Source organism: Cavia porcellus, unplaced genomic scaffold (genome assembly GCF_034190915.1).
Source record: "Cavia porcellus strain 051 isolate PalLab524CR breed Dunkin Hartley unplaced genomic scaffold, mCavPor4.1 scaffold_4, whole genome shotgun sequence".
Taxonomy (NCBI): Eukaryota; Metazoa; Chordata; class Mammalia; order Rodentia; family Caviidae; genus Cavia; species Cavia porcellus.
Genome location: NW_026947487.1, coordinates 21,753,336 through 21,780,063, shown reverse-complemented (window position 1 = coordinate 21,780,063; position 26,728 = coordinate 21,753,336). Strand labels below are relative to the sequence as shown.

Genomic DNA, 26,728 nt, shown 5'->3' with positions numbered 1-26,728 from the left:
AGTTGCCTAATTCATTCAGCCTTACTCTCTCCAAGATAAAATGCAGGCAATAATGATACATAGATAAATTAAGATAAAATGCCTAAGTATTTCATATGATACGCATCCTCTAGTAAGAGGGAATAAATTTGTATTCCTGTGATTGCTATCTTGTTCTTGAATGGAGCAAGCTGTGCAATGTAGTAAACAGCAGGTAAGCTTATGCAATTTATTAAATACTGTGCAATTTAGTAAACAAAAATCTAATAAAGAACAGAAAAATGAGATGCCAGAGGATCGGCCATAAATCATAGTTTTTGGTTCATCTTATTTTGTGTATGTTCATTTCTCTCGTTTCCTTCCCTTTAGTAAACTTGTACTCTATAAGCATCATAATTAAATCTGCAAGCTCTGTAGAGCACATCTGTGATCTCCATCTCCTAGAATTGGCTGCATATTCCACTTCTGTCTTTCAATCCTTTCCAATCTAATCAGCCACACGCCTTGACTATTTCGTGGGTATTAAGCACTTTTCTAAACAATTTACAGCTATAATATCATTTAAATCTCATAGTCTTGGGAGGTGGGCAGCACTGTAGTCGTGCGTCACTTAACAGCACCGCATTCTGTTAGGTGATATCAGCACTATAGGAACACCATGGGAGTGCTTATACAAACCCAGCTGGTACAGGTGGATCACTAACCTGGTCTCTTGATGTAATCAACAGACTTCATAATCTTAAAATCTCTGAGATTGCTGCCAGTGGAACATGACATACTGTTTTGCAAAACTGTTTTCTAGTAACTAGAAAGAGTACATTCTAAAATATTGATGCAAGTATATGGTAGTAAATATGTAAAGCACTAACATTTATTATCATTATCAAACGTGCTGTACATAACTATATGTGCAATACTTTTGTACCACTGGAAGCACAATAGGTTTTATATTAGCATCACACACATGATTAGTACATTATGATGCAACATTGTGATAATGACTATGATGTCACTACAGGCCAGGGATTTTCAGCACTATTTTAACCTTTTGGGACCATTGACTATAAGCAATGCATCATTGAATTGTGGTTATGTGCACATGGCCATCTTACCTGTACTCCTCATTTGTATGAGGAATGAGGAAATTGAGCCACACAGAGGTTACATGACTTGCTGGTAAATGGTGGAGCTGAAACTCAGTCCCTGGCAGGCCTTGATCTGAACCCTTTATCCCAGTTCCTCTTAGGATGCTAAATTTGGGTTTACATTGCCACAGCTTTCAGTGATGCAGATAGTAAGGAGGTGGAGCCAGTCTTCCTCAGCAATTCATTTGGCTCATAGCTTGAGAAACCAGATTTCACACCCCACCTCCAGCCATCAGCCACTCAGGTGGGAAACATTAGAAAAAATCACATACCCTTAACTATTCGTGTGAGTCCTTAAGATGCAAGATTTGAAAATCCAGGGTTTTTTTTGGCTGGGGGTGGGGAGGGGGTGGTTATACCTCAACAAGCAAGAGTCATTCTTATATTTAAGACATTTCAAAATTCTTAGATGCTAAAGTAAGCTCCGAATTACTCCTGCTCTAGATAAGAATGTGTGTATAAATAGAACAATTGGTATACATGGTGTTAAGAGTATAACTTCCTTTTCTTCTGTGTAAGGTAAGTCACCCAATGTGAGCGTTTGCATCTGACATAAGCAATTAGTCTCAGTGGAGCACAGTGTAAGATTCAGTAAATTACACAGCCGAGATTGCCCTTTTCTTCATTGTGGGGTTTTTTTTGTTGTTGTTGTTGTTGTTTTTTCCCTTTTCATATCCAGCAGTTAGTACCAGGGCCCGAAATCCTTAGTTACAGAACAAAGTGGCTTACAGTAACGGAGCCTGCATGAGGCTAAGAGAAGAAGAATGAACCTTCCCTGCGAGCTTCCTGCCTAGATGCAGGTGCAGAAATCAGGAGGTCATGAATAATGCATGACATGCAGATGAGGTGGAGCTTTCTCCTACTGGGGTTCTGACTGCTACCTGTCTGACTACTCTTACGTGGAGAAAAGGCAGAGGATACCAGCAAAGTCCTCTGTAAAGACCCAGCACACCAAAACTCTATCCTTTTGGAGAAAGAAAACAAGGAATATCGGAAGAGAATGCCTTTTCATTTTGTTTTGTTTGGTTTTTTTTGGATGAAATAAGCTCCAGATTACCAATGTATTGGGGCATCTTTCTTGATTTATCTTAAGAAATCTTACAAGTATTTTATCATACACATAATCAGAAATTCCTTTTTAAGATTTTACTAAGGGATTCTTTTCCTAATGCCTGCTGGACCATTACAGAAGTTATCAGTTTGTGACATCAGACCTATGATTAATGAAATTTTTCTAAACAATGCAAATACCTAGAGAATATTATAGCAGGCTTATTTTATCCCAGCAATATATTCAGTAAGCAGCCTTAATAAGAGGAAACTTTCATCATCATACTTGAGTGGGTAGAATTACAATGGTGAAATGACATGGTTCTGTACTTTTAGGGTTAGGATAGGATAAATGGGGTAAAGGGCTACAGGATAGAGAGTAAATTGAAAAGCTGTGAGAATCCCAGTTCCACTTAGGGTGGTAAGTTTGGGGCTGATTACTCCTTGACTTTATTTAATAGGATTGTCAGACCTCAGAGAGGGTATAGACACAGTCCTAGACTGGGGTTTCCTGCATTTCCTTTAGGTCAGGGTGCTTTATTCAGGGAGAAACTGTTTGGCTCAGATGCCCTTTTTGGGGATTATATTCCAAGCAGACCGAAGAAAAGGAAGAAAAGGGAAAGAGTAATTTTGCTACTTTTTGTATAAGTCTTAAAGTGTTTTTGATGCATTTTTCTCCCTTTATTTCTCACACTTCCCTTTCTTTCTTTAGTTCTTTTTCCCTTTCTCTTTGCTTTTCTTCCTCTAATTTGAGGTCCTGGAATATGAGCTGGCTTTCATTTCTAGCTGAGTCTGTCATTTCCGCTCGGCCCCAGTTTGGCCAGATGCCAAGACCAACAGGTGATCCTTGTAGCTGCAAAACAGCAGGAAGTGGGCCACTTGAATGAGGCAGTTCACCCGAGGGGCTGTCTGGCCTCCCTCCATCTTCCTGCATAATTAACACCCCCTCCCCCATGCCGAGCAGAAAATCTGTGCTGAGCAGCTGAACGGCAGCAACCATTGAGAAGCCTGCAAGGAAAAGAATGTTAATAAGGGATGTTGGAAGAAATCAGCCTCCAGAGTGCAAAGTGCAGAGGGGTCTGGGAAGGGATTGGAACTGTGATGTGTTCTGACCCGATTCCCCCTTGCTAACACTGAGGAGGAACTCAAATTTTACAGACCCTTGGAGCTGTTTGTTCTACCTGGACTTGGACACCTGTTTAAAATCCCCCAGTATCTTTCTTGTCTTGTTAATAAAAGTAATTTTTGAAGCACGTGGTTTGAAGACACACCAAGCTAAAAAGACTGTGTAGATCTCACAGAGCTTGAGAAAGATAGACCAGAGCAGGATGTTGGCTCCCAGGAAGCCGAAGTAGGCAGCTGGCCTAGTGTTTTGCCAGTTGGTGACTCATGAAGATCTGGAGGTCCGGCAGCTAGTATGTGATTAGAGGCCTTTGGCAGTTGGCAGAAGCGTTTGACTGCAGCCCTGCATGGCACCAGCCACCAGCCCTGGAAACTCACCGAGCCGGACATTCATCACTTCTGAGTTGACTATGCCCTCTTCAGAGCCAGTTGCACAGCCTCACTTCCAGAAAGCCTTTCTCCCAGGAGTACCTGCTCACCCTTCTCCCATCCTCAGGACTCTGTTGCTGCTACTTAGGGAAAGTTCTGCTCTCTAGGGTTTCAAATCCAATCATCAGCTTAGGGTTTGACCCTTCACTGTTTTTATGCACCTCTTGTGGGAACAGGTACAAAGAGCGCTCACTGAAGAAGGGCACCACACATTACGTGACTGTCCCCCTCCGTACCTGGCAAAGGTTAGGTGTTCAGTTACTGTTTAGTTGAATGAGTAAGGCAGTTCTTTGAAGCTGGTGATCCTGCCTTTGGGAGCTTCCCAGTAAACAGGTGATAACAAGCCCTTGTTCTCTTGATAGAGATAAAGCAGTAAAAAGGTCTGCAGATTTGCAGACACGAATTTATATCCATTTATTAAGAGGTAAACAACTTCAGATTTTATATGAAACCTTAAAACAGTTGTTTCTAAAACAGATGATTTCCCCTCCCCCCCCTTTTCTTTACAATCAAGAATATGCTTTTGCAGTGATTATATTTCTCTCATTTATTTACAGAGTACATCCATCCCCGGTGTCAAGGGTCCGAGGAAATCGAATGAATAACCAGAAATTTGCTTGGTGAGTATACAATCTTAATTTATGGGTATTTGTGGTAAGTCTGGTCTAGGTAAGTTTTAATAAGGCTGTGTTGAAGAGAATTATTCCTGATCTAGAGAGACTAGATTTCTAATTGGACTATGTAGTATACATTTTCTCTGAAGAGTTTGAAAGCTATAGTCATAGTGTCTTTTCATCCAAAATTCTTACTAAAAACAATGAGTGGAACGTTTTCTCCTAACAGATACGATCTTGTTTCCCAGAATTTTCAACCATGGCCTTTTAGAAGAATATTTCCCTGTTTTTAGTGAGATTTACTTAACAATCAAAACTTTTCTCAGGTACCAACTTCTCATGCACATGAAGATTTATCAGTTAATTAGTGCATTATAATTAATGTTGGTGATTACTAGTGAGGTGATTCCTCTCACCCTGGCTTTGGCCTTAAGTACCTAGGGATTTTTTTTTTTTTTAATTTGGGGAAATGTTAAGATCTTTGACTAGTTCTTGAATAAAATTATAAGTCGAATTAGTGAAACAACATGAAGTTATTTCAGCTATAATATTGACTATTTAGTCCTTAAAAGAGGCACTATAAAGGCTTTTACAAAAATTCTTGAGAAACAAAGAAAATAATAGTTATTCTGTTTATTTACATTATTGCATTCCACAAAATTAACCTTTCAGCACGTTATCAATTAAAAAGGACAAAAGAATTAAACTGTGTAGTATATTACCTCAAAGATCAACAGAAATTTACAGATCTCCATTTATTGTACTTAGAATGAGATTTTGATTGGAAACTTTTTTTTGAAGCACAGGAGCGTGATTGCCAAAGATTGAGTTTCTGAATTTATTTCCCAATCAGGATTATTTTTAGATGCAAAATAATAGCATTTTGAATAGCACCTAATCAGCTCGCCTCCCTCCCCCCATTAAATCTAATTAACCCTAACAATAGCTTGGTGATGTTGTTAAATATTATGCCTTTCTTTTTCTCAGAGAGGGAAATAGAGCACAGAGGATACAACTATTTGCGTACACAAAAGCTGGGGCATCCTTCATGGCCTCTCACAATAGCTAAAGCTTATTGTCCCCTGTCAAACCTGGAAAGCTGTAGGAATAATAATCCTGATGGTCATTACATGGAAGGAAAGGGAAAAATAGGTCTCATTTTGACTGAGTGGAATTTATATTCCTTCTCAATACCCAGCATATTGTGCTAAAGAAACTTCATTACATGTAGAGAATGCCGGATGCTCAAGGAAGCAACATGAGCCAAGGGAGAGGAACCGAATAGTCAGTCGTGAGATCCAGTTTCTACTTCTTCATTCTCAGAAGCTAAATATGAAGCACTGAGGAAATAATAGATTTTCTTTTCTTCACTTTTTCTTGCTGGACTACTGGAGTAATGCCATAATTCATAGCATTTTATTTAGTAACTTTTTCTCTACAGAAAAGTAATCCATGAGAAACAAAAAGCATTCTGCCTACTACTCTTGAAAAAGTTGAACTTTTATTTATTCAGCAACATTGATTTATAGTACCAGGAACTAAAAGCATCAGATTAGAAAGATAAATGAAACATGATTTGGGTATTCTCAAGGGGCTGTCTTGTAGGGGAGATGTGTGGAGGTAACGGGGTGGGTGTGTGATGATCTGCTATCCCCCCTGGGTATGTACATTGTTATCACACACACACACACACACACACACACACACACATTATGTGGTAAACAATATATGATATAATACAATGTAACAAATACTTGTGGAAATGTATTTGTATTGCAGTCTTAAAGGAAGCATTATTAACTCTACTTAAGACTAGTTTGAGAGTGGATCATATGGAGAGGGGATAATACAAACTAAGAAACAGATGGTTAGAAAATCCAGAGAAAAGAGCTTTTGAGTAAAGACCTAGAATTATTAGGGAAAGCAGAACTGAACCTGTGTCTCCTTTATAGATTGAAACAAGACATATAAAGTCCCAGAGACATTTCTGTTAACTACAGCAAGAGCATACATGGATTTAATACATAGACTTTATTTGATCAGGAGTTAGCTAAAATTTCTGTGATATATACCACCTTGAATCTTCCTTAGGTAAATCCTGTGAGACCGTTTCATGGAAATAAATCACCTGGCTAGAAAGAAGCCTCATGAATCACCCAGAATCTACTCCTAGTGAAGTGATAAACATTGATATTTTTTCATGAAATATTGACTCTGAAAAATTCACAAGGTTTAAATACTCATCTAATGCTAAGGAAGAAGGGAAAGAGATAGTCACTTTCCTCAATATAGTAGCTTAGGAAAATTTAGGAGTTAAGTATCAGGTTCATCACTCACTTATCTCTGAATTGAGTTAGAGCTATGAGCACATACTTGAGAGTTAGTGATTTTGTGAAGTAGGTTAGCAAATGTTCAAATAAGCAATTAAAATCTGGCAAAAGAGGAAAAGCCTTAAACTTATTAAGTTATATATAGAGAATGTACAGCACTGGGAGATTCAAGAGGTCAATGGCTGCAGTCGACATCTATACTGCCAGTGTTTATTATTGAGCCGAGAGTTTAAAATTTTAAATAATGTTTTACTTTGCACAATGTATACAAGAAGTAGCATCAGCTGGCCTCTTTTGTGTGGCACCCTTTCTTCTGGAGCCTAAAACGTGTGTACAAGAATGGCTGCTCAGGGCAAACAAAATCTGCTGGACCCAAAGGAAAAAGACTGAGAGTGTTCATGTTCAGGGAGACAATGCACGCGAGCCCTCGGATGGCAGCACCCGGTGGTGGTTGCTAACAGTGGCACCATTCTGAAGTATGTGCTGGTTTAGGGATTGAAGACCGACAAGAGTGTATTGCAGATTGTATAGCACCCCACTAAAGAATGTCAGATCACTGCGCAACTTGCTTAGTATATAATTAATCAGAGGCAGTAGTTCAGATATAAGCTCTTATCAGAATGTCTTTTCCTCAGTGCCACTACAACAACAGGAATATTTGTTGAAGACTTGATGAACCTTTGGGGTTCAGGCCTGTGAATTTCTTTCTTTGTTTTATGCATCAGGCCTCTTCTCAGTTCATCTCCGTGGACCCTAACAGTGCCTTCCTTTGGTCAATAACTGTTGTATGGGAGGAAAAGGAATCTTTTCCTTTTATACATGTTTGGGTCATTGACTGGGGCCCTGTGAATTAGACTACCAGAAGATGGGTTCATAAAAGAAATAGAGAAGTTCTTGAGCAGAGGAGGTACCCAGAGATGAAGAATTCAGGGCAGGGGTTAGAATTTAAGTTTAGGTAGCATTTTAACAAAGCAGTAACTTTTTAGTCAAGTGATAAGATAAAGGAAAAGGGCTTTGAGCTTTTAGAGGTGGCAAATTATAAGAAGATAAATATATGGGGAAATCAGTGGGGAGATTAGGGATAGTTACTAAGATTTGTTCTATCAGTTCCTCTGGTTCCTTCTCCAGGTTGATAAGGAAGATTGCCTCCCGTGATTAAGAGTCTCCCTCTGCTCTCCCTGGCAACAAAGGGCAAGAGCAGAGTTTTTCTTGTGTCTGCTTCTTTGACATGCCTTCAGCCCATAATAATTCATATGCCAAAGTGGCATGTTATAAGGTAGCATATGCTGCCATCCCTTATCATCTGACCCTTTGAGAGCATTTGCCATTCCTTCTTGCACATAATAGTACCAGAAGAAAACATTTTATTCCTCTTGGGTTAAAAGGGGATTTCTTTATTAGAGGACTGAAGGTGAATGTGCATATAAACATTTGTTCTTTACAGATACTTTCACATAAAGCTATTATATTCTGAAAGCAAATCCACAGAAGCGGGTCTGTTTCCAAGTCATATTTCTGCTGTCTTATTCCTGAAAATCCAACTACAAATGTGGCATCTATGTTTTGGTGTTCATATGTAGGCCAGAGCAGGAACAAATGGGAGGGGTTTAGTGGGGAGTATCTGTGAATACTGAATTGAAATAAAGCTCCAAGAGTTTCCAGGATCAAAGTGTCTTCCTAAGACATGCGTATCTCTATATGCTCATGTCTCCTCTCATCCTTTCCTCTCCCCTCTGTGCTGTTTGCTCCACCTTGCTCCTCTCCTGACGGTGTACAGGGCTTAAGCATTTATTGTTTGGTGATGATGGCAGTGGTGGTTGCATGTGTCCCCAAAAACATCTAGCACAAGGACTGTTACATAATAGAGGCAGTGAGTGTCACACTTGACGGGCTGTTTTTATGACACAGAAAATAAAGCATTTGTTTATTAATAGAAATTGTTGTCAGTAAGACAGAAGTAATTTTCTCTAACCAGTTGTATGGTGTCACAACCAGTCTCTGCTATAATTTTTTTCTTACCAACATGTCTGAGATTTTTTTATAGCCATATATACAAAAAAGTTCTGGTTTTAATAGAGTCTCTGGGCAAATTATGATGCAGTCTAGATGCGAATCACATTTAACATTTGGATGTCTAACAGTTTTGTGTCACAAATCTTTGTAGAGGACAGGAAGAGCCTTTCCACACTCTGATGTTTTAATGTTGGGTATGTAGTGCTACAATGAACTTAAATATTTATATTCATAGAGTTGCAAATGTTAGGCATGAGTTTATGAAGTCTTTTTGAAGAATATAACAAGGGTAAGTTTTTGCCATAAAAATAAGAGCGTTGTTTCTTAAGGTTTTTTCCAGAATAGTGCGAAAGCACTGAGATTGTTGCTATCAGAAAGCTGATGTGGAACCATCCCTTTAAGGAGGGACAGTACATGTACCAGTGGTCAGTTTCAGAGCCCTAAAGGAAATACAAGCATCATCAAGTTCAGGGCAGCCTCTGCACTTGCATATGAGAAAGTGGAGGCCCCAAGACAAAAATGTAACATGTCAAACCTGGGCATAAATCCAAGTCCCTGCACACCTGTGCCGTGGTCTTTCCACCATGTGGCACTTGTCTAGCAGGGTAGAATGCGAGAGAAATGCTGAAGATAAGTAAGATGAATGTTTAATTCATCATGAGTTAAGCAGAAGGCTTTTGCCTGGGCAGTTCCCATTAGATTGATGTGCTGGGCAAGCAGGAGAAATAGGAAAGGCTTGATGAAGACACTGCCTTGCACGCCAGTGTGGGCGATGACTCGCTGCCAGAAGAACATGGACACAGCATCGTGCAAACCCTTGTGTCCTCGGTGTTTACAGGTAATGTTGAAATGTTCTTTTAATAACCAGCATTTTTCATTGCTTTACATTTGGACATATAGAGAAGATATTTATGATATTATATATGGACATTAATGTATGAAAATTTCTGTTTCCGGTACTTGGCCTTGGTGTGGTGTGTGTGTGTGTGTGTGTGTTTATTGTTTTATTTTGACCTACACATATTGGTAAATAATGTAACCAGAGTTTGCCTTTAGGTTTGGTTTGGAGGCATGCTTCCCCAGTGTTTGATAACAGATTTGGAAAATGGGCCGTCGTGGGTGTAAACCAAAGCAGTGTTGCCTGTCCTCTGAATATTCACCCGAATAACAGAAAAAGAAGTTCTGTCAGGTTGCGCTCGTTCCTCCAGATTCATGTCTTTTCCTGTCGTAATGCCATATGAGCTATTTAGTACTCTAATAACTTCAACTGCCTCGTAAAATGTAGTTTTGTGGCAATTTTATACGCTTTAAACTTGTGGTTCATCTTCCAAATTTACCTTATTAGAGAACCTTAGCCTGATTTTTAAAAATTCCCTGTGACCCAGAATTTCAGCCGGAGACCTCTGTGATAAAAATGCGTCACATGCCTGTTAGCATCAGCTGATTTGCTTCTCTAGTATTACTTTAGTCACAGTAAAGATGATTTAGGAAAGGCATTAAAGTAGGTTATTTTTCTGCAATTATTTCTCTAATTATAGGAGAATTAGGGCTATGAGATCATGCTGAGCCTTAAAATTCATACTTCTGAGATTATTTTTCTTTTAAAAGTCCGTGAATATTTTGGTTTTAGCAACCCGCAGCTCTAACTCATAGAGTATTGGATTAAAAATCTGATAACATGAAAATATAGGACATCTCAGTGTATTTATTCTTTGTTGATTCTCAGAACTGTAGTTAGGTGTAACACTATAATTAATAAAACAGTTATGTCCTATTAATTATACCATGACCAAGAGATACTAGTTCTCAATGAAAAATGACTTTTTCATATTTTTGGAATTTGTAGCATGTTTGCATGTAATCGTTACTTTTAGGCTGGTTTTATACAGCAAGGAGTATTTAAAATTCAGTGTCAAATCCTGAATTAGTCTGAGAAAGCTACTGAAAGGGCTGAATCTTACAGGTTTAAGTTGTGTCATGAGTTATTGTTTGATAGCATTTATCTCTTCCTGTTAAACTTGTTCAGATGCCAAACTTTGAAATAGTCATACTGTAATGAAACGTGAAGAACTAGGGCATTATTAGAATAAGATACAAAAAATTCAGTGTCCAAATATGGAAAAGTATGTGTTAATAAGTACCAGTCATGTCACAATTACCATACTAAATTAAAGACCCTAGCTTTTATATAACTGTAAAAATTTATTCTTTTGTTACTCAGTGAATAAATTTGAGTTAAAAAATTGAATGTTAATTATGTGTTCCAAATATGTATTTGAAAGAATAATGGCTAAAATTGAAATCCAATCAAAAATCCTAATACTTCTCAGGATAATAAATTTTAAGGGCTCCCTATAATAATGCTCAGTGTACCACAAGTTTTGCTTGGTTTTTAATCTCTGTTACTTTCTCAATGTCATCTTTCTAACCAGTGGTTTCTCTTTATACACACAGGCAATGAGCTAGCAGTTTTTAAATGGCTATATTCAGTTCCTTATTACTATGTTTCTCAGTTAACACTGATTTTCATGAAGTTTCATAGTCATTTCTTTAGCATTGGCTACTTATTGCGTTCCTTGGTATTGTGCTAGATTACCTAAGGGAAGAATAGCACTCTCATAATTAAAATACATCTCATAATCAGTTTTGAGTAAATAGTGTACATATCAAAACTTAACCAAGCCTGTGTCACCCCAGTGTGGGTCACAGGTACATAAGCCTGCAGTGTACCATCAGAGGGACAACAGGCTGTCCTTTCAGAATTAGCTGTCCACATGTTGCCAGTGTCACTGTCTAGATTTTGGTTTGGTTCCATCACCTTTATAAGGTGGAATCTTTCATTGGGAGTAATGGAAATTTGCTGCATCTGGAGCCTTAAGCAAAGGTAGCATTTTGGAAGGATATAAGGAGAGTGGAGCCTCAGGAAATACAGGCACCAGAGCAGAGTGCAGTGGGCTGCACAGGCCTGGGGTGTCCAGATCCGGCTCCTTTCCATCACCACCTCCGAGTCGCCATTACAGAAGCTGGAGATAATCCCATGTGATTGGTCTCAGCCTGGGCTTGGGTGCCAGCCCTTGGCCAACCTGGGGGCAAAAGTGGAGATTCTTAGATTAACAACCCTGAGGCCACACAAGAGAGAAATAATTCCCAAAGGAAAAGATGAATTCTGTTAAACTAGAAGCCGTTGGTGAGGGTAGCAGCTTTTCCAAAATTACAAACTTTATTTTTTGTAATATTTTCTATTTTCGTTGTATGATATACTTTTATTAGTATATGTTAATGACATATACTAATAAAAAATTAGTATGACAAAATTATTCACTTTAATATTTTTACTTTGCAACTATAATGTCCTCTAATTTGTTTAACAATGGTATTCTCATAACTAAGGTATGTGACTTCTCTCAGGCGATCTTCTTAAATACTAAATCGACAACATGTAAAGATGTGTTGTCACTCATCGCCTTGAAACATCACCTGGACCCATCATGTCTTCAAAATCTTGCTGTTAGCCACATACTTAAAGTTGTGTCTTTTAAACCTAAATGTCCATAGTTATTGTGCTGATATATAAAATAGGCAGAAAACAGAGGCCCTCCTATGAAATGTATAAAGCTTATATCTGCAAGCTTGCATTCTGCTATGTATGTGGCACTTACACTATGTAGTGTTTTGTGTGTGTGTTGCTAAGGATGGAATGCAGGGCTCCTCACACATGCACACACCCATGACTGAGCTATATCCCCAGCTCTTAAATTAGTTTTCTTATCTCCTGCATTTCACTATTTCTCTTAAGTGAATGAATGATACCTGACCCAAGGTATTAAATCGAGTTATTGGGAAGAGTGCCTAAGGACAATATTGGTCATAATATAATCTTGGAAGAAAGTGCTTCATAATACCAAGGTGTTAGACCACAATCAAGTTTGAACTTTACATGGAAGGAGTCTCTTTATTACCACCCAGGTGATTCATTGACATACCCACCACTTATTACAGCCACAAATGAGATTGTAATTTAATTCAAGTCTCTTGAGTGCTTCTTAACTAACAATTTAGAATGTGTGTGTTTAATTGGACTACGGTTCCAAACATTAGGTAAATATGTGTTCTAGAAGGGGCATATATAATATCTAAGCTGAAATAAGAGCTGTTTAGCTGGTTTCCTTCAGTTTCACTGAATGCCACATAAACGGGAAAGGTAACTTTCTTAATTATAATTTTCATGTGCTATTATATCTTCTATAGTATATGTGACACACCATTATAAATAATCATGTCAAGTTACTACTTGTAGAAAAGCAGTGACTGAATTACCGATAGTATTAATGTTATTGTAAAATAACAATCTCTCCATCTGTTTTCCTATTCCTCTACTCATTCCCTTTTGTCTCAAAAGTGTGTAAAAAAAAAAAAGAAACGTTACTTTTCTTGATATTTGTAGTTTGTGAGGACCGAGGGAAAAAAAACCTTAGTATTATGTTGTACATTAGACCTGAATTATTCTGTGTGCTTTGAAAAACCCTGTTATTGAAGAATGGACTCACAGTCATCTTCCCTAAACTACACAGGCTGAGTTATTCTTTTGTAAAAGACAAGGACGTACCAAATTATATTGGTGGTAGGAAACAAAAGACCACAGGCAGCCATGTTGAGAACAGAAGGCGTCTACTGCCACCTAGAGGTAAACAGTGATACATTCCGAGCATGTACTGTGAATACTTAAAAAATGATCTTCAGAGGAGATGTAATAGGAGCCTGAAACTGAAATGCAGCTGGGTTACCGAGGCTCCACCGCTGAGTGGGACTAGATTCATTCCATTCCTTGCACCTCCCATCATAGTGTGCAGTGAGATTATGGTGGCTCTCGGTGATTTTGCCAGTCTTGCCCAGAGAGTCCTAAGTTACTAGAAGTCTCCTCCAGTGGGTTAGAAGGCAGTGTTACTCTGGCTGGTAGAGAGTGGCTTTCCTACACTCCTTCTCCAAAGGCTGTGTCAAAGCTCCACTGAGGCCACACTTGGCATAGTACTATGTGGCTGGTGTGCTCCCTTTCCCCTGGGAGACATGGGTGGGGGGGGCAAACAGCCTGCCTGAGCCACGCCTAAGCTAGACTGATGCTCAAACCACATGCAGCACTGGTGTCCTACTTACTATTCTCACTGCTAAGAAAAAGTTACCCAACACCCAAAGTTAATGGAAGAAGTGTTTTTTTGGCTCACAGTTTTTAGAAGCTTCAGTCCATAGTCAGCTGGCTCCAGGGCAGGGTGGCACATGGCAGAGGGGCATCAAGAGGAGAAAGAGTTCATGGCAGGCAAAAGGCAACAGGTGTCACGTGACAACCAGCAAATCCTTCTGTCCCTTATATGTTATCCAGACTCTCCACCCTTGGGCAGGGAGCACTCACACCCAGGGTGAGGCAGCCTTAGTTCTACCCAGAACTATGCCAAACCAATGAGTGGACTTATTTTGTAATCACATGCCCTTGATCCCAGCTGTCACTCTAAATCCAGCCATCTCCCAAAATGACCATATCAGACTTTGGGGGACATCTAGACACAAGCCGTAACATGCAGCCTGCAAAAGAATATGTAATTGGTGTGTTGTCATTCTGGGTATTAGGAATTGACTGTGTGTGTAGCCCTAATTTACAAAACAAAACTTTTTTGTCAGGATATTTTTTAATAGAAGATACTTACAAATAAAGAAACCTGGACAGCCAGAAGATCCTGTGCTCTTCACCTTGTATTCTGTGAGAAGGATGTTTCTAGGAGCACCAAAGCAGAATACACAGTGTGGAAAAATAAGATTGGGGTGGATACCAGGGTTTGCATGTCTGCCTCTCTGTCTTCTGACCAGGAGACTTGATTGTTGTCCATGATCATGATGATGCTTTTCAGTTGCAAATGGCTTCAGAAACTACCAGGAGATACCAACAATACCTTCCTCATTTATGTTGAACTGTTTTGCTTTTGTAGAATGGGTTAGGTCAATCTCATCTCTACTGAGCAGGTGCATGGACTTTCAGCCACTTGCATTTTAATTTTGTCCCAACCAGTATTTAATCAATGGTTTCAGTGTTTAGATTCTGCATTGCTTATAACCCTGACCACTTTTTAAACTCCTGAAATACCTTTTATGAAAAAAACTCAGTTGCATTGTCAGTGTTCCAGAGTATTTGTAGAGAGTCTCTGTTCCCTTGCCCAGTGAAGTTATTGTAGTGGGCAGATCCACATTTCGGTCCTCAGGGAGCATCTCATTTAAGAGGACAGAAAGGCCCTTGGTGTCATGGAGCTTACCAGGGAGTACAGTATGCCAGCCAGCGTCTGGTGGTGCTAAGTCTGCTGACTGAAATGTGATGGTGGTCTGCAGATGATGAAGCAGCCAGAGGGCTTGGTCAGAAAAAGCCGCTTGAAAGGGGTAACTGTAAGAGGATATGGGGGCAATCAGCCCAGCTGCTAGACACAACTCACGTGAAGGAGACAAGGTGGGAACAGACTTGGGACATAGAAAAGCAGAACAGGCCAGGGCCGGGGAGGTTGGCAGGAGTTAAAACATGATCAGCGGTGTGCGTGTGTGGGGAGCATGGAAGGCTTGGAGCCGGAGAATGACGTGATGGAGCTGAGATGGTAGGGCTTGGCCCGGCTGCTCAGTGGGGAGAGGATTGTGTGAGTGGGCCAGAGAGATGAGGAGGCTGCGTGTCTATGTAGAGCAACATGGCATTGGCTCACACCGGAGTGGCACCAGTGGAAAGAGCTTTGGATGAAGCGGGCACATGTGAAGGCAATGTCACCAGCTGTTTAGGGGAGAAAGTGAAGAAAGGAAAAGAATTCGAGGATGACAGGAATGTGTGAGCGACTTGTGGTTGTGGTTGGGACCTTGTAGGAGAGAGCAAGTCTGGAAACTCGAGTGTGGGCACCATCGCCATAAAAATGGCACTAACCAAGGAGCATCTCTGTGTAGGTGTCAGTATTAGATGTGAGGGACAGCGAAGTTTCAGAGATGGAGAAAATATGAGGATAGAACTCTTTTCAATCAATGTGGTGGTTCTAAAAAGGCATGGAAATGCAGCCGTAATTAATTCACAAGTAGGTCAGACGGAAGTTACGTGAAGTGTACCTGAGGCACTCTACATGTGTCTCAGGGTATAAAGTACCTTAAGTTTCAGCCCATTTCTTTGTCCCATTTCCACATACTACAAGTGACCCTTTATAAAATGATGTCACCTGCCTCAATATGTTTAACCCCGGGATACTTGATCAGACAACCAGTTCCAACTAAATAAATCTTAACACATTGAGACTCCCAGCCCTCCCCTGAAATACCAAGTACCCAGGCCTCTCTCTTCCTTGAGAAGATTTTAGCACTACAAGAAACCCTGAGTGTATTTGTTCATGTCCCCAACGCTCCATTTTTTTCTTATTTACTTCTACAAAGTGACCCAAATGAGAAAGCTCGTACTAACTCTCAAAACCCACATTTGTTTGACCCCAGGTCTAGCCCCCCTCTTCATAAATCGTTTGCAGCATTGTTGGCCCTTCCCCCACATGCCCCCATCTCACCTGAAATCCACCCTGAGCTCCTAACCGGTCTCTTTAGATTCAGGTTCTTTCTGTACCCCGTGTCAGTCCTCACCGTGCCCGCAGTGATCGTTACAAAATACAAGTGGGCATTTCCTGTCTTTATCAGTCTGCTATAATTTGCTATAATTTACAAATCCACAGCCCTAAGGAACAAGCAGGCATGAGATTCAGTCTTGTTGGGATTCAATCTTGTCCCGTATCTTATGTCTTATTCCCACATCATTAGGGAATAAGAGAAATGGGAACTTTCAGGGAAGAGAAATGGGGTGAGACCTTTTGCAAATAGATAAAGCCCTTTGCCTCTTACAGTTCCTCCTCTTGCCATCTTGCTTTCTAGAAAATTTCCCATCGTGCAATCGTCTCGGTTTCGGCCACACTGAATTTGTGACATTGTCCAAAACACCTTGGTTACCAAGGAAGTCAGTTCCGAACACTCAAACATTCTCAGAAAAATTCTCAGAAGACTTCCCTCGTGCTCCTCCTCCCACCAACTTCCTCCTTTTTGATCGCAGACCAGTGTGGGAACCGTCGTCCCAGCTTATTATACTTACTGGCCTGCAGATGTTCTTCCAGCTTTCTCCCCAAGACTGAGGCCCTCCAGTGCGAGGATCTTTTCCTGTTTGGAGCACAGCTGGTGGTACGGCAGGCTTAAGGCACACGGGTGAATTGCATAATCTTCACCTTGTTGGTGCGGAAACTGAAGCCTAGACAGTTTGGCTAATTTTGGCCAGCTTTGCAAAGTAAATAAAGAATTAGAACATCTACTCACCTTGGTGTTTTCCTTTCACTTTTTGATGACTGGCTAGCTCCCATGTCTCTTACTCCCTAATGATGTGATACGGGACAAGACTGAATCCCAACAAGATTGAATCTCATGCCTGCTCTTTCTTGCTTGTCTGTTTCACAGGGATGATGTGATAATAAACCAGGGAGATTATGTGGGAAAGTACTTTAAGCCATGGAAGGCAAGATGCTGCCAAATACTTAAGTGGTATTGTCACTTTTTTACTTTTTTCTTAAATGTAACCTTCCTAATTCATACCTTAAACACTTAGTAACTTCCTTTTCTCTTTTTTTTTCTACAAACTGTACAGTATTATAAAGGATTAGGGTTTCAGTTGTTACTGCCAGTTGATATTTGTGGTCTTCCCTGTGATCCATTTGATCCTGAATTTAATTATGAGGCTTACATTCACACTCTGTCTCTGCTTTTTTCTGCCTCGTGGTTCTTCATAGCTGAGTATAAAAAGCCTGATTAATAAAAGCTTGCCCTTTTATATTTCCTTGAAACTAGTCCAATAAAAAAGGATCATCTCCTGGATGGGCTTTGTCGTCTTTGGGGTGAGCTAATTTAAATGTCTTTTTGTTTCTGGTATATATTAATAGATTGGAAAATAAACCTTGTGGTTCTCATTTTTGTGCCTACCAAGACAAACACCCTCAACTGTCACAACTCTGGAAATAGGATCTGGAACAAGATTTAAATTCTGGGCCTGGGGTTTAATAGGATTAAAGCGTATAACATTTTTTATGAACAAGGGAAAAATATCTTATTTTTTCTCCTTAGTCTGCTAGCTGACTCAACAGGTAGTCAATTTTAAGTGGCACTGTGCAAAGTGTCAGTCCATGTTGGTAAAAAGAGTTAATCACTTATCTTTCCAAGATCTAAGAATCCAGGCCTCCCCAGGATGGAAGCAAACCGTGGGCCGAAGGTCCCGGAGCATGCACTGAAGGGCCCCTGATGATAATAACCTGAAGACAGTTCACTCTACAGGAAATGACCATCAAAGCAAATCTGCTGTTATAATTGGCCACAGAGGGAGATGTAGCCTCTGAAGTACTGAATGTAGCCTTTTTAAATTCTTTTTTTAAGTCCTTTAAAACTGACCTAGGTTGAAGAAATACAAAGAACAAGAGCCTAAGCATCTCACTGGAAGAAGCAGAGGCTTTGGAAGCAAGGGATGCTGGTTCTAATCCTGTCTGCACTTGGCTTCTGGCTTTAAACAAGTCATCAAACTCAACCCTTTTCCCAGGGGTAAAATAACAACAAAAATCTCTCTTTTCCCGAGCTTAACAGATTGAAGTTTAAATGTATTTGTCACAGCTCTGCCTTAGCCTGAGTACCTTATGTGACAGGAGTTTACTTCTCTCACTTCTGAAGGGTGGAAAGACCAACATCAAGGGACTGGCTAATTTGGGACCTCTGAGGACTTTCTTCTTGGCTTGCACAGAATGTACGCAGAAAGAACTTTGGTCTTCCTTCCTCTACTTAGAAGGGTACTAACCCACATCCAGTGGCTGCACCCTTATGACCTCAACTAAACTGAATGACCTCCCACAGGACCAGCGTTCAAAGATAATCACATTGTGGGATGGGGCTTATATATATGCATTCTAAAGGGACACAAACATTCAGTCCATAATTGTTAATTCAGGTTCACAGGATGGACAGAGCAGGACCATGTATGTTAGTTATTTTCATTAAAATGTCAACTCTTAATTGTCAGCTCCATAAAATCAGTCATCAGAATATCATGTGTGTGTGACATTGCCTTCTGGGTGACACAGAATAGAAGTAGGCCTTCAAACCAATACTTTGCTCCCTGGCGTTCCTAGTTATATTACTGGTGAATAATTCAGCCCTAGTAGTAGAGGTGAGTCTCTGCAGTGATTCTGCAAACTCCTCTTTTTCCATCCTTTTCCAAAGGGAAGCAATGAAGAATGATTTCGCCAGAAATGGGAAGTAAAACACTCATTAGCACCACTTTTCTAGGATATTTTATATTATTAAGCTGTTTGTACTTTCACACAGTTTCATATATCTCATTTCATTTATTTCTTATGACCATTCTGTGAGATGTCTTGAAAGATGTGACCAACTCTTTAAAATGAGAGAGGCAAATAGAGTAAGGCTTAAAAGATTAATCTGTTTATTTTCGTATCTCAGGTACTACATGGTAACTTTGCAACCTTAGGCAAGTTACTGAATATCTCTCTGCCTTGCCTTCCTAATCTATAAAATGGGGCTTACTAATAATACCTGTTTGGGGTTGTTGTAAGAATTAAATGTGTTGTATTACATAAAGCTCTGAGGACAGTATTTAGCAAACTCAATAAACGTTGACAGAAATGCAAGACAAGTTTATACAGTGCCGTAACTAATGTATAGCTAATATCGTTCAGTGTGATATCACTAAACTGACCTGGGCATATCTGATCATGCCTCTTATTATCTCTTCTTCTTTTACATGTGTGCATGTACATATAAGTATGTTTTATGCCTCTTGTCTTTGGGACTGTAAGTCCAAGCATGTAGCATAAAACCTGGGTCATAGTAGGCACTCAAACATTTTAGACATAAAAAAGGGTAGAGCATGTCTATACTAAGGTGCTATGATTGCTTCCAGCTTTAACTCTGTAACTGTAATGTTTCAGAAAGACACCAGAACTTGACCATTTTAAGACTTTCTAACATTTCCTCAAGGAAAGTAACTTCAGTAGGTAGTTAGAAGTCTGGCAGATTTTGAGTACCTTCTATGTATGAGACACTATGCTAAGCCTGGCAATCTAAAAGTTCCCTCAGAGAGCTTTCATCTTTCGGGGACACTCACACTCTCACAAATGACTTAACAAAGTTATGCTACTGGTGTGTGCTGACAGTCTCTTAGGGGAGATGATGTCACCTCCTTGTCACAGGTAGGTCTTCCTGTGTCTCACTAATATAATGTATTTAGGTATTATGTGTTATATATAGGCCCTGCAAGTAAGCCTTGGTCAACAAGACATTATTTACCTTTTTTCATTCATTTGTAAGTTTTAAAGAGCTCAGGCAGGTCCACTGCCTCTGCCCCTTTGGTACTTCTCAGAGCACGCTTTACTACAGGTGAGAACAGGTAAATAGTTGAACTAATACAGTCTCATTATCCTTCGCCAGGTGTACGTATGTATGCTAGTAACTGTGGTGATAGAATAGCTTTGTTTGTTGGTTTCACGTATGGGTCTTTATAGCTAGAAGCTGCTCCCCTGTGAAGTATTTTAGATTGCTCTTTTCTGTCTGGCTTCATTGTGAAGGCAGCATCACTCCGTTTCAGCCTCTGGCCCCATGCATACAGTGTGTCCTGCTATCCTCGTGATTCATCATGTATCAGGTGGCCATTAACTGCATTTTCTACTGCTATTGATTCAGTTGTGTAGTGGCATGCCCTTGACTGTTGAGCTTTCAAACTGGTGAAAATGTTGAAAATAACATTAAGTAGAATGAAAATCATTGTGCTGCTTTTGCTTGGAGCCGTCTAAAGCAATGCCTTGATTTTACAAGTTGGTATTTATTAATAGATTTGAAAACCTGTTGTTTTAAAAACTACATATGTGCAGAACAGTGATAAGTGTTGTCAAAAGAACATTTCTTTTTTTTTTTTGTACAAAAGACTTCGACCTAGTATGTGAGATGTAGTCATTCCTGCATGTGATAGCTTCTCAAAATATAAGTGCAGTCATTGGCATAACCTGAGTAACGTAACTTTTGTTAGATATATGTGAGGGATAACCATAGTTACATATGTTATTTATAAATATGAGTACTTACTTATATGGCTAGAGCATGTTCTTTAGCCAGAATCCCAGTTCTTCTATCAGGTGTTTCTGTACACTGGAGAAGCAAACCCAGAGCTGGCTTCTAGGCCACTGACACAGCACTGGTCATGGTAGGCTCTTAAATGACTTGATGACTTTCATCACTACTGGATTATAATAGTGTCATCTTATCACTTCTCGGCCTTTTGGCTAAGGTTAAGTGTAATATAGCAGTGCCACCTTTTTCCTGCCTAAAGCAAGTGCTTTATAAATGAAGATGCATTTGCAATATGTGTTCTTTTATGTTTCTAAGAGTTAAAGAATTTATATGAAAACAGCCTGTACTACCTGAATGCTTGACGACCTTCATTACAGTGAACTGTGTTTTAAAAATGAATACCAATGCATTAGCTACAAATTATCATAAATAATAAATTAGTAGTTATTAAATATATAATAGCTATAATTTTAAGTATTTACAAAAACAGCTGACTGCTTAGCAATCCCTGTTCTCAAGGGTATAGCTAGTTAGAATTAGAAGGTTCCATACCTCAGGATGCAACTATTGCCTGAGGATTCAATACCAAGATGCCTAATTGTCACATTCTTTTCAAAAATGCTAGTCTCTACTGAAAGTAAATCCAACTAGCTACCTCTAGAAATCAGTGAACTCTCATGAACAAACACATACATGCATGTATGCATACATGTAACTACATTACCCTGTAGTGCTTATTTTCATGCCCTTATACGCATTTTTGCAAGTGATGCTACTGTTTTTACGTGCTAGACCTAGGATTTCCTTTTCTGTATGATTTTTTCAGCACTTTCCTGCCTATTCTCCTACACCTCAGCCCAAGCAGCTCTCCTGTACTTTCTCCTCTGACCTGGCTCACTGTGGTTGCCGCCTCTTCCCCACACTAGACCAGATTCATTAGCTGACATAGATGTCTGCCACTCAGACCCCAGCCACCTGTGCACAACTTGTAGCACTTACAGGCCAGGAGGGTTTTGAAAAGACCCCTGGCATAGGAGAGCTACAGGTATCCTTTCAAAATGTTGTTTTTTTCATTCTCATGAGAGATTCATGGGAGTCCCTCAGCTCAGTCACATTAGGTGTTACTAACGCCATTTCATCTGTGCTGAAAGTGCGATCTGAAATAGTTGGGGTGTGTACAAACAAAGCCACTCTACAGCAGCCCTGGCGTTTCTGGTTCATCTCATTCCAAATGAAGCACTCTATCTCCTGCCCCTAGATATGCTACCCAAATCAGACTGGAGTTCTTGTTTGCAAATGGAGAATGCATCTTTTACTTCAGTTCAAAGATGCCGTATGTCTAGACCTTCGGGGAAATATTTGTAGAATTACAGAGAGCTCTCCAGATAAATATAGTTGGTTACTGGGTTTCTTTTAAAGTTCTTTTAAAGTCCTTTTTAAATATATAGATTACAGAGCCAGGGGTTTAGCTCAGCAGCACAAGCGCCTCCTTGGTTAAGTGCAAGGTTGTGAGTTTGATCCTGAGCACCCCCCCCAAAGATATAAATCAATTTCTTATACCTAGATTTCTTCAAACATAATCATGTCTCAAGTAGTAAATTATAGGAACTCACAAGGTATTTTAGTCATACGATTTTTTTTCTCTCTTTTCTGGAAGCTGTAGGTCTCTTACAAACTGCATCTTTGGTTTTTCTCATTTCCACAGCAGGACTTTAAAAATAGGTGATTATTCTGAAATTTCTATGGTGCTTCTGAACCAGAGCAAGATCAAAATAGATTTTTAAAATCTGTTTCTTAAATCAGACTTTTCCAAATATATACACATGAGTGCATATAAACCCATGACTAATGTAACATGCATGCTGAATCTTTTGGTGGGTTTTCTCTCACCATTGGGGAAACGTTTGCATGCAATTTTAATTGAATCAGAGAATGTTCCTTCAGTAGTCTCCCCTCTTAAATTCTTAGACACATTTAATTTGTTAAGTAATTATGTAGTAAGTCTTAAATCAAAGTTATATTCTCTGGCAGTTGCAAGACCTTAAAACACTAGTCTGTTTAATATTGTATGGCACTGATCAAACAACAGAATTTAAATCTCTGTGTAACAAGAGTCAATCTGAGGGGAGTGATGTTAAATCCTGTTTGTCAATATTCTGCAAGAGTAATAGTAACAGTACACACATGAATGTGCCTAACTCCTCATTCCCAGTTTGCTCATATCTCAAGCCCAGATCTAGGGGCTAGAGTGAGCCCAAAACTAGAGAAAAAGTACCTGTGTTACAGTAAGATAAGCATGACATCCCCCAGTCCATGCAAAATGATCCACGATGTTTCCTGCCTCCTTACTTTCAATCTTCCCTGTAAGCAGAGAAAGTAGTGAAACAATACACGAATTACTAAGAGTTAGGAAGACACAGGGGTGGTACTAAAGCCTAACTATTTCTTTGTGTCCAAAAGAACGTGAAGTTGTGACTCTGCCTGACTTAGAGGATGATAACGTAGAGCTGAAGGATAGTCATTCCTCTGGGGATCGGGAGGCAGGGCCAGGCCAAATCCTTTATGGAACAGTTTATTACTATCCTCTGCCTGTAGTATTTTCTTAAAGGAAATACCATGTTAAATTAGCTCTCATTTGACAGTATGCTCTACTGATTCATATCCTCCTTACTAAAGGTTGATGTTCCTATCAGACCTCATTCTTTTTAAGGTTATTTAATCTCCCTAAGCTTGATGTTACTCATCTGTAAAATGGAGATAATAATGTCGTCATTTTAAGAGTATTGGGAGAATAAAATAAAATGATGCATGTAAGATATTTAACATAATATCTAGCAAACATTAAACTGCCATGTAGCTCTTAGCTTTTGTTAGCTATTATGATTTGAATAACAAAAAGCTCAGTGAAAGGAAAATTACCACTTGTGATGCTCCAAAGCAAGACTGAAATACATATACCTTTATCTTTTGAGTTCAGCTTTGACTGAAGTAAAAGCTGGCAAGTAATTTCAGAGATTTGGTTCATTTCTTGAATTTTTTTTTTACTTTCCTAGAGAAAAGTTGTGCGTATTCCATAGGATACACTGAATATTCAGAAAACTACCAAATCTAATGCAAGAATCTGAGCAATGGATTTTATCTTGTTTTCTCCCTTTCTTTGTATCTCTAAATACCCTATATTTTATTAAATTTAGCAACTATAAAAGGAGATCATCCATAGCAGATTAGGCTTGGAATTCACCACATTAGCAGGCTTTCCTTCCTCAATGGAAAGGTCCCTGTGAGTGTGAAGCCTCTTATCACTCATGGTCTGTGTTAGACTTGTAGTTGATGAGAACATGGAGATTCTCTGCCGCCTTCCCAGCTGGATCCTCAGACTCAGTGCTGTGCTTAGTCCATAGAAATACTCAGTAAATATTTGTGAAGTGAAAGGAAGTGACCAGTCCCACAAGGAGATCTTAAGATTTGGGGAAATAATAGACTTTTCCTTACATAGAATATTTTTTTAAAAAGTCAATCTGTTTGTGGAAGTCAACCTCTGAGAACAGTGGTATTGATGAATGCAACCTTGATAATGGGAGTTCATAATTGAGAGTTACAGTCTTACTGTATTAGCTTTCATACTTGAAGTAATTCAAAATAGGGACCCTGAATCTCTCGTGATGCCATGGTACATGGTTCAAAAACCACTGACGTGGACTTAAAGAGAATGTTACTGTCATAAGTACTATAAAAGTAATTAGATCCAGTGAGTTGTAGTAGAAATTTTGGCCATTATTCTTACAAATATGAAAGTAAGATTTTTTTCCTGCACAAAAACCAGAGTGTAAGGCTTAGAAACCATAGCTATGCTTGACCAATTAAAGACTTTTGTAGGCTTGGGAGCATTGTTGATGTAACTTTACCAGCAATGACTCTGACAGACCCTGAGCTTGGACCACAGCAGAGCTTGTGTGAACCTTGTGTTTATCCTCCCCTGTGCTCCTCGTGCTGACATCTTTTGTCTAATGGGGATTTTGTTTTTCTCTCCTGTATACTGGAGGCAGTTTTCTTTTGTTCCATGGGAACTTTGCCAAGGTGAACTAGAATATTAAAAATAAAAGCCAAGTGTGCTGGTGCAAGCCCATAATCCCAGCACTTTCCTGGCTGATACAGGAGGATTAGAAGTTCAAGTCCAGCCGGGGCAATATAGCAAGACCTGGTCTCACAATTAAAAAGAGAAAAGAAAAAAAGGGGTATAGATATAATTCAGTGCAGAGGCCCTTGGTTCAATCTCTGGCACCACCACCAACAACAAAAAGTCTTTGGAGAACATTTAGCTCCCTTAAGGAAAGATATAGTCCTGGAGGAAGCTACTATTGGTTTAAAAGAAAAAAAAGGAACATGTAGAAACACGCTTAGTGCTTTGAGGCGTTGTCCCATCTTATACTCTGTGTTTTTCCTTTTGCTCCTGGACTTCGAAGGCCTGTCTTGTGTGTGTAAATCACATTAGCACCGGGTGGCTTTCCATCCGGGAGTTGCCTGTCTGCCGGAGCAGACTTACTACTGTGTCTCTGTCCTCCCCCGCACCACCTGCTGGCACCTCGCTTGCAGGACAGAGATGTACCTTAGTGCACAGGCTGATTCCCCAGGACACACACGGAGGGTGTTGCAAGGATGCCTTCCCGGATTCCTCCTCCTTGAGATAAAAGAACATTTGGCAAAGTGAGTCCACACAGCTGCCTTGAAATAATAAAGTAAGAACTGGACTCACTTAATGAAATTAAAATATGTATGACATGGCAAGACCTGAATCAGGATCTGTGCTAATGCCGAAGCAGGCTCACCCCATGGTTTACTCTGTTCTAGCTGCTCTCGCAAAGTATCCCGAATCTGGTAGCTGGTGAACCACAACAACTGAGTCCTTGCCGGGAAGTCCAATACCAAAATATTGGAGGGTTGGGATCTGGTGAGCCCTCTTTTGGATCTGGGTGACACCCTCTCCTCTGTACCCTCTCATAATGGGAGGCGCAAGCCCACACCCTGGGGTCTCCCACCATCTCCATGACCTCACCACTTCCCCAAAGGCCCACCTCCTCATACTTGTTCAGTTAGGATTTTCTCATAAGAATTTGAAGGGAACACAGACATCACGCCATAGCACCCTACAGCTCAGGTGTGCTGTAGACGTTCCTTCTTGTGACTGTTTCTGTCAAGGTTCGTGTTGTACTTTGAGATCATAAAGAGAGGTCACAAGTTCTTGGTCACAGATTCTACAAAATAAGATAATTAAGCAAATTCTATGCCCTTGAAGCCCTCTAGGTTAGCCTTGAATGGACAGCTACCTGTGTATTCTTGTATGTGTTACCAGGTTTTGAATTAACGCACCCCGGGAGGTAGTATGTTTTTGTAAAAAGAAAAAACTTATGATTGGAAACTGGACAACTTGCTATAGAAATAAAATTATCCAAGAATGTGCTAACCTCAGATAAATTTATGAATGCTTTTATAACTAGCAGAGTTAGGTGAATATGTTTTTTCTGATTATCATCAGCACTATAAATGCCAGATGATTCAGAAGTTATTAATAGTGTGCAGCGTGGCAAGAGCCTGTGAAGAATATCAGGTAACAGCAGTGACCAGAGAGAGAGAAGTGGTGTTTTCATTCCCCAACCTTTGCCCCAGAATGATGACTTCCAACTTTTTTAGAGACACAAAACTCTATTTTTAATTAACTTGGAACCTTCACTTATACATCATAAATGGGCTGTATGACATTCGCTCTTTAAAGCTGGATTTTATTTGAGCTCTTCTGCAATTTTCTGCAAGCTAAACAACAATGCTGTAAGATATTTCCAGCCCAGAACTAGCACAGTAGAACAACTGTTTTAGGCTAACCAAGTACCAGACACTGTTT

The 26,728-nt window shown here is 39.7% G+C and overlaps 1 protein-coding gene across 10 annotated transcripts in view; it reads left to right on the top strand.

Annotated features, from left to right (window-relative positions):
• Positions 1-26,728, top strand: part of Klf12 (KLF transcription factor 12) — a 390,323-nt gene that overhangs the window by 315,902 nt on the left and 47,693 nt on the right. For all 10 annotated transcript variants that reach the window (XM_063246840.1, XM_063246843.1, XM_063246844.1 and 7 more), the window contains one exon: positions 4,283-4,345. In XM_063246840.1, the coding sequence (XP_063102910.1) occupies positions 4,283-4,345 (63 nt within the window). The remainder of the gene's footprint in view (positions 1-4,282; positions 4,346-26,728) is intronic.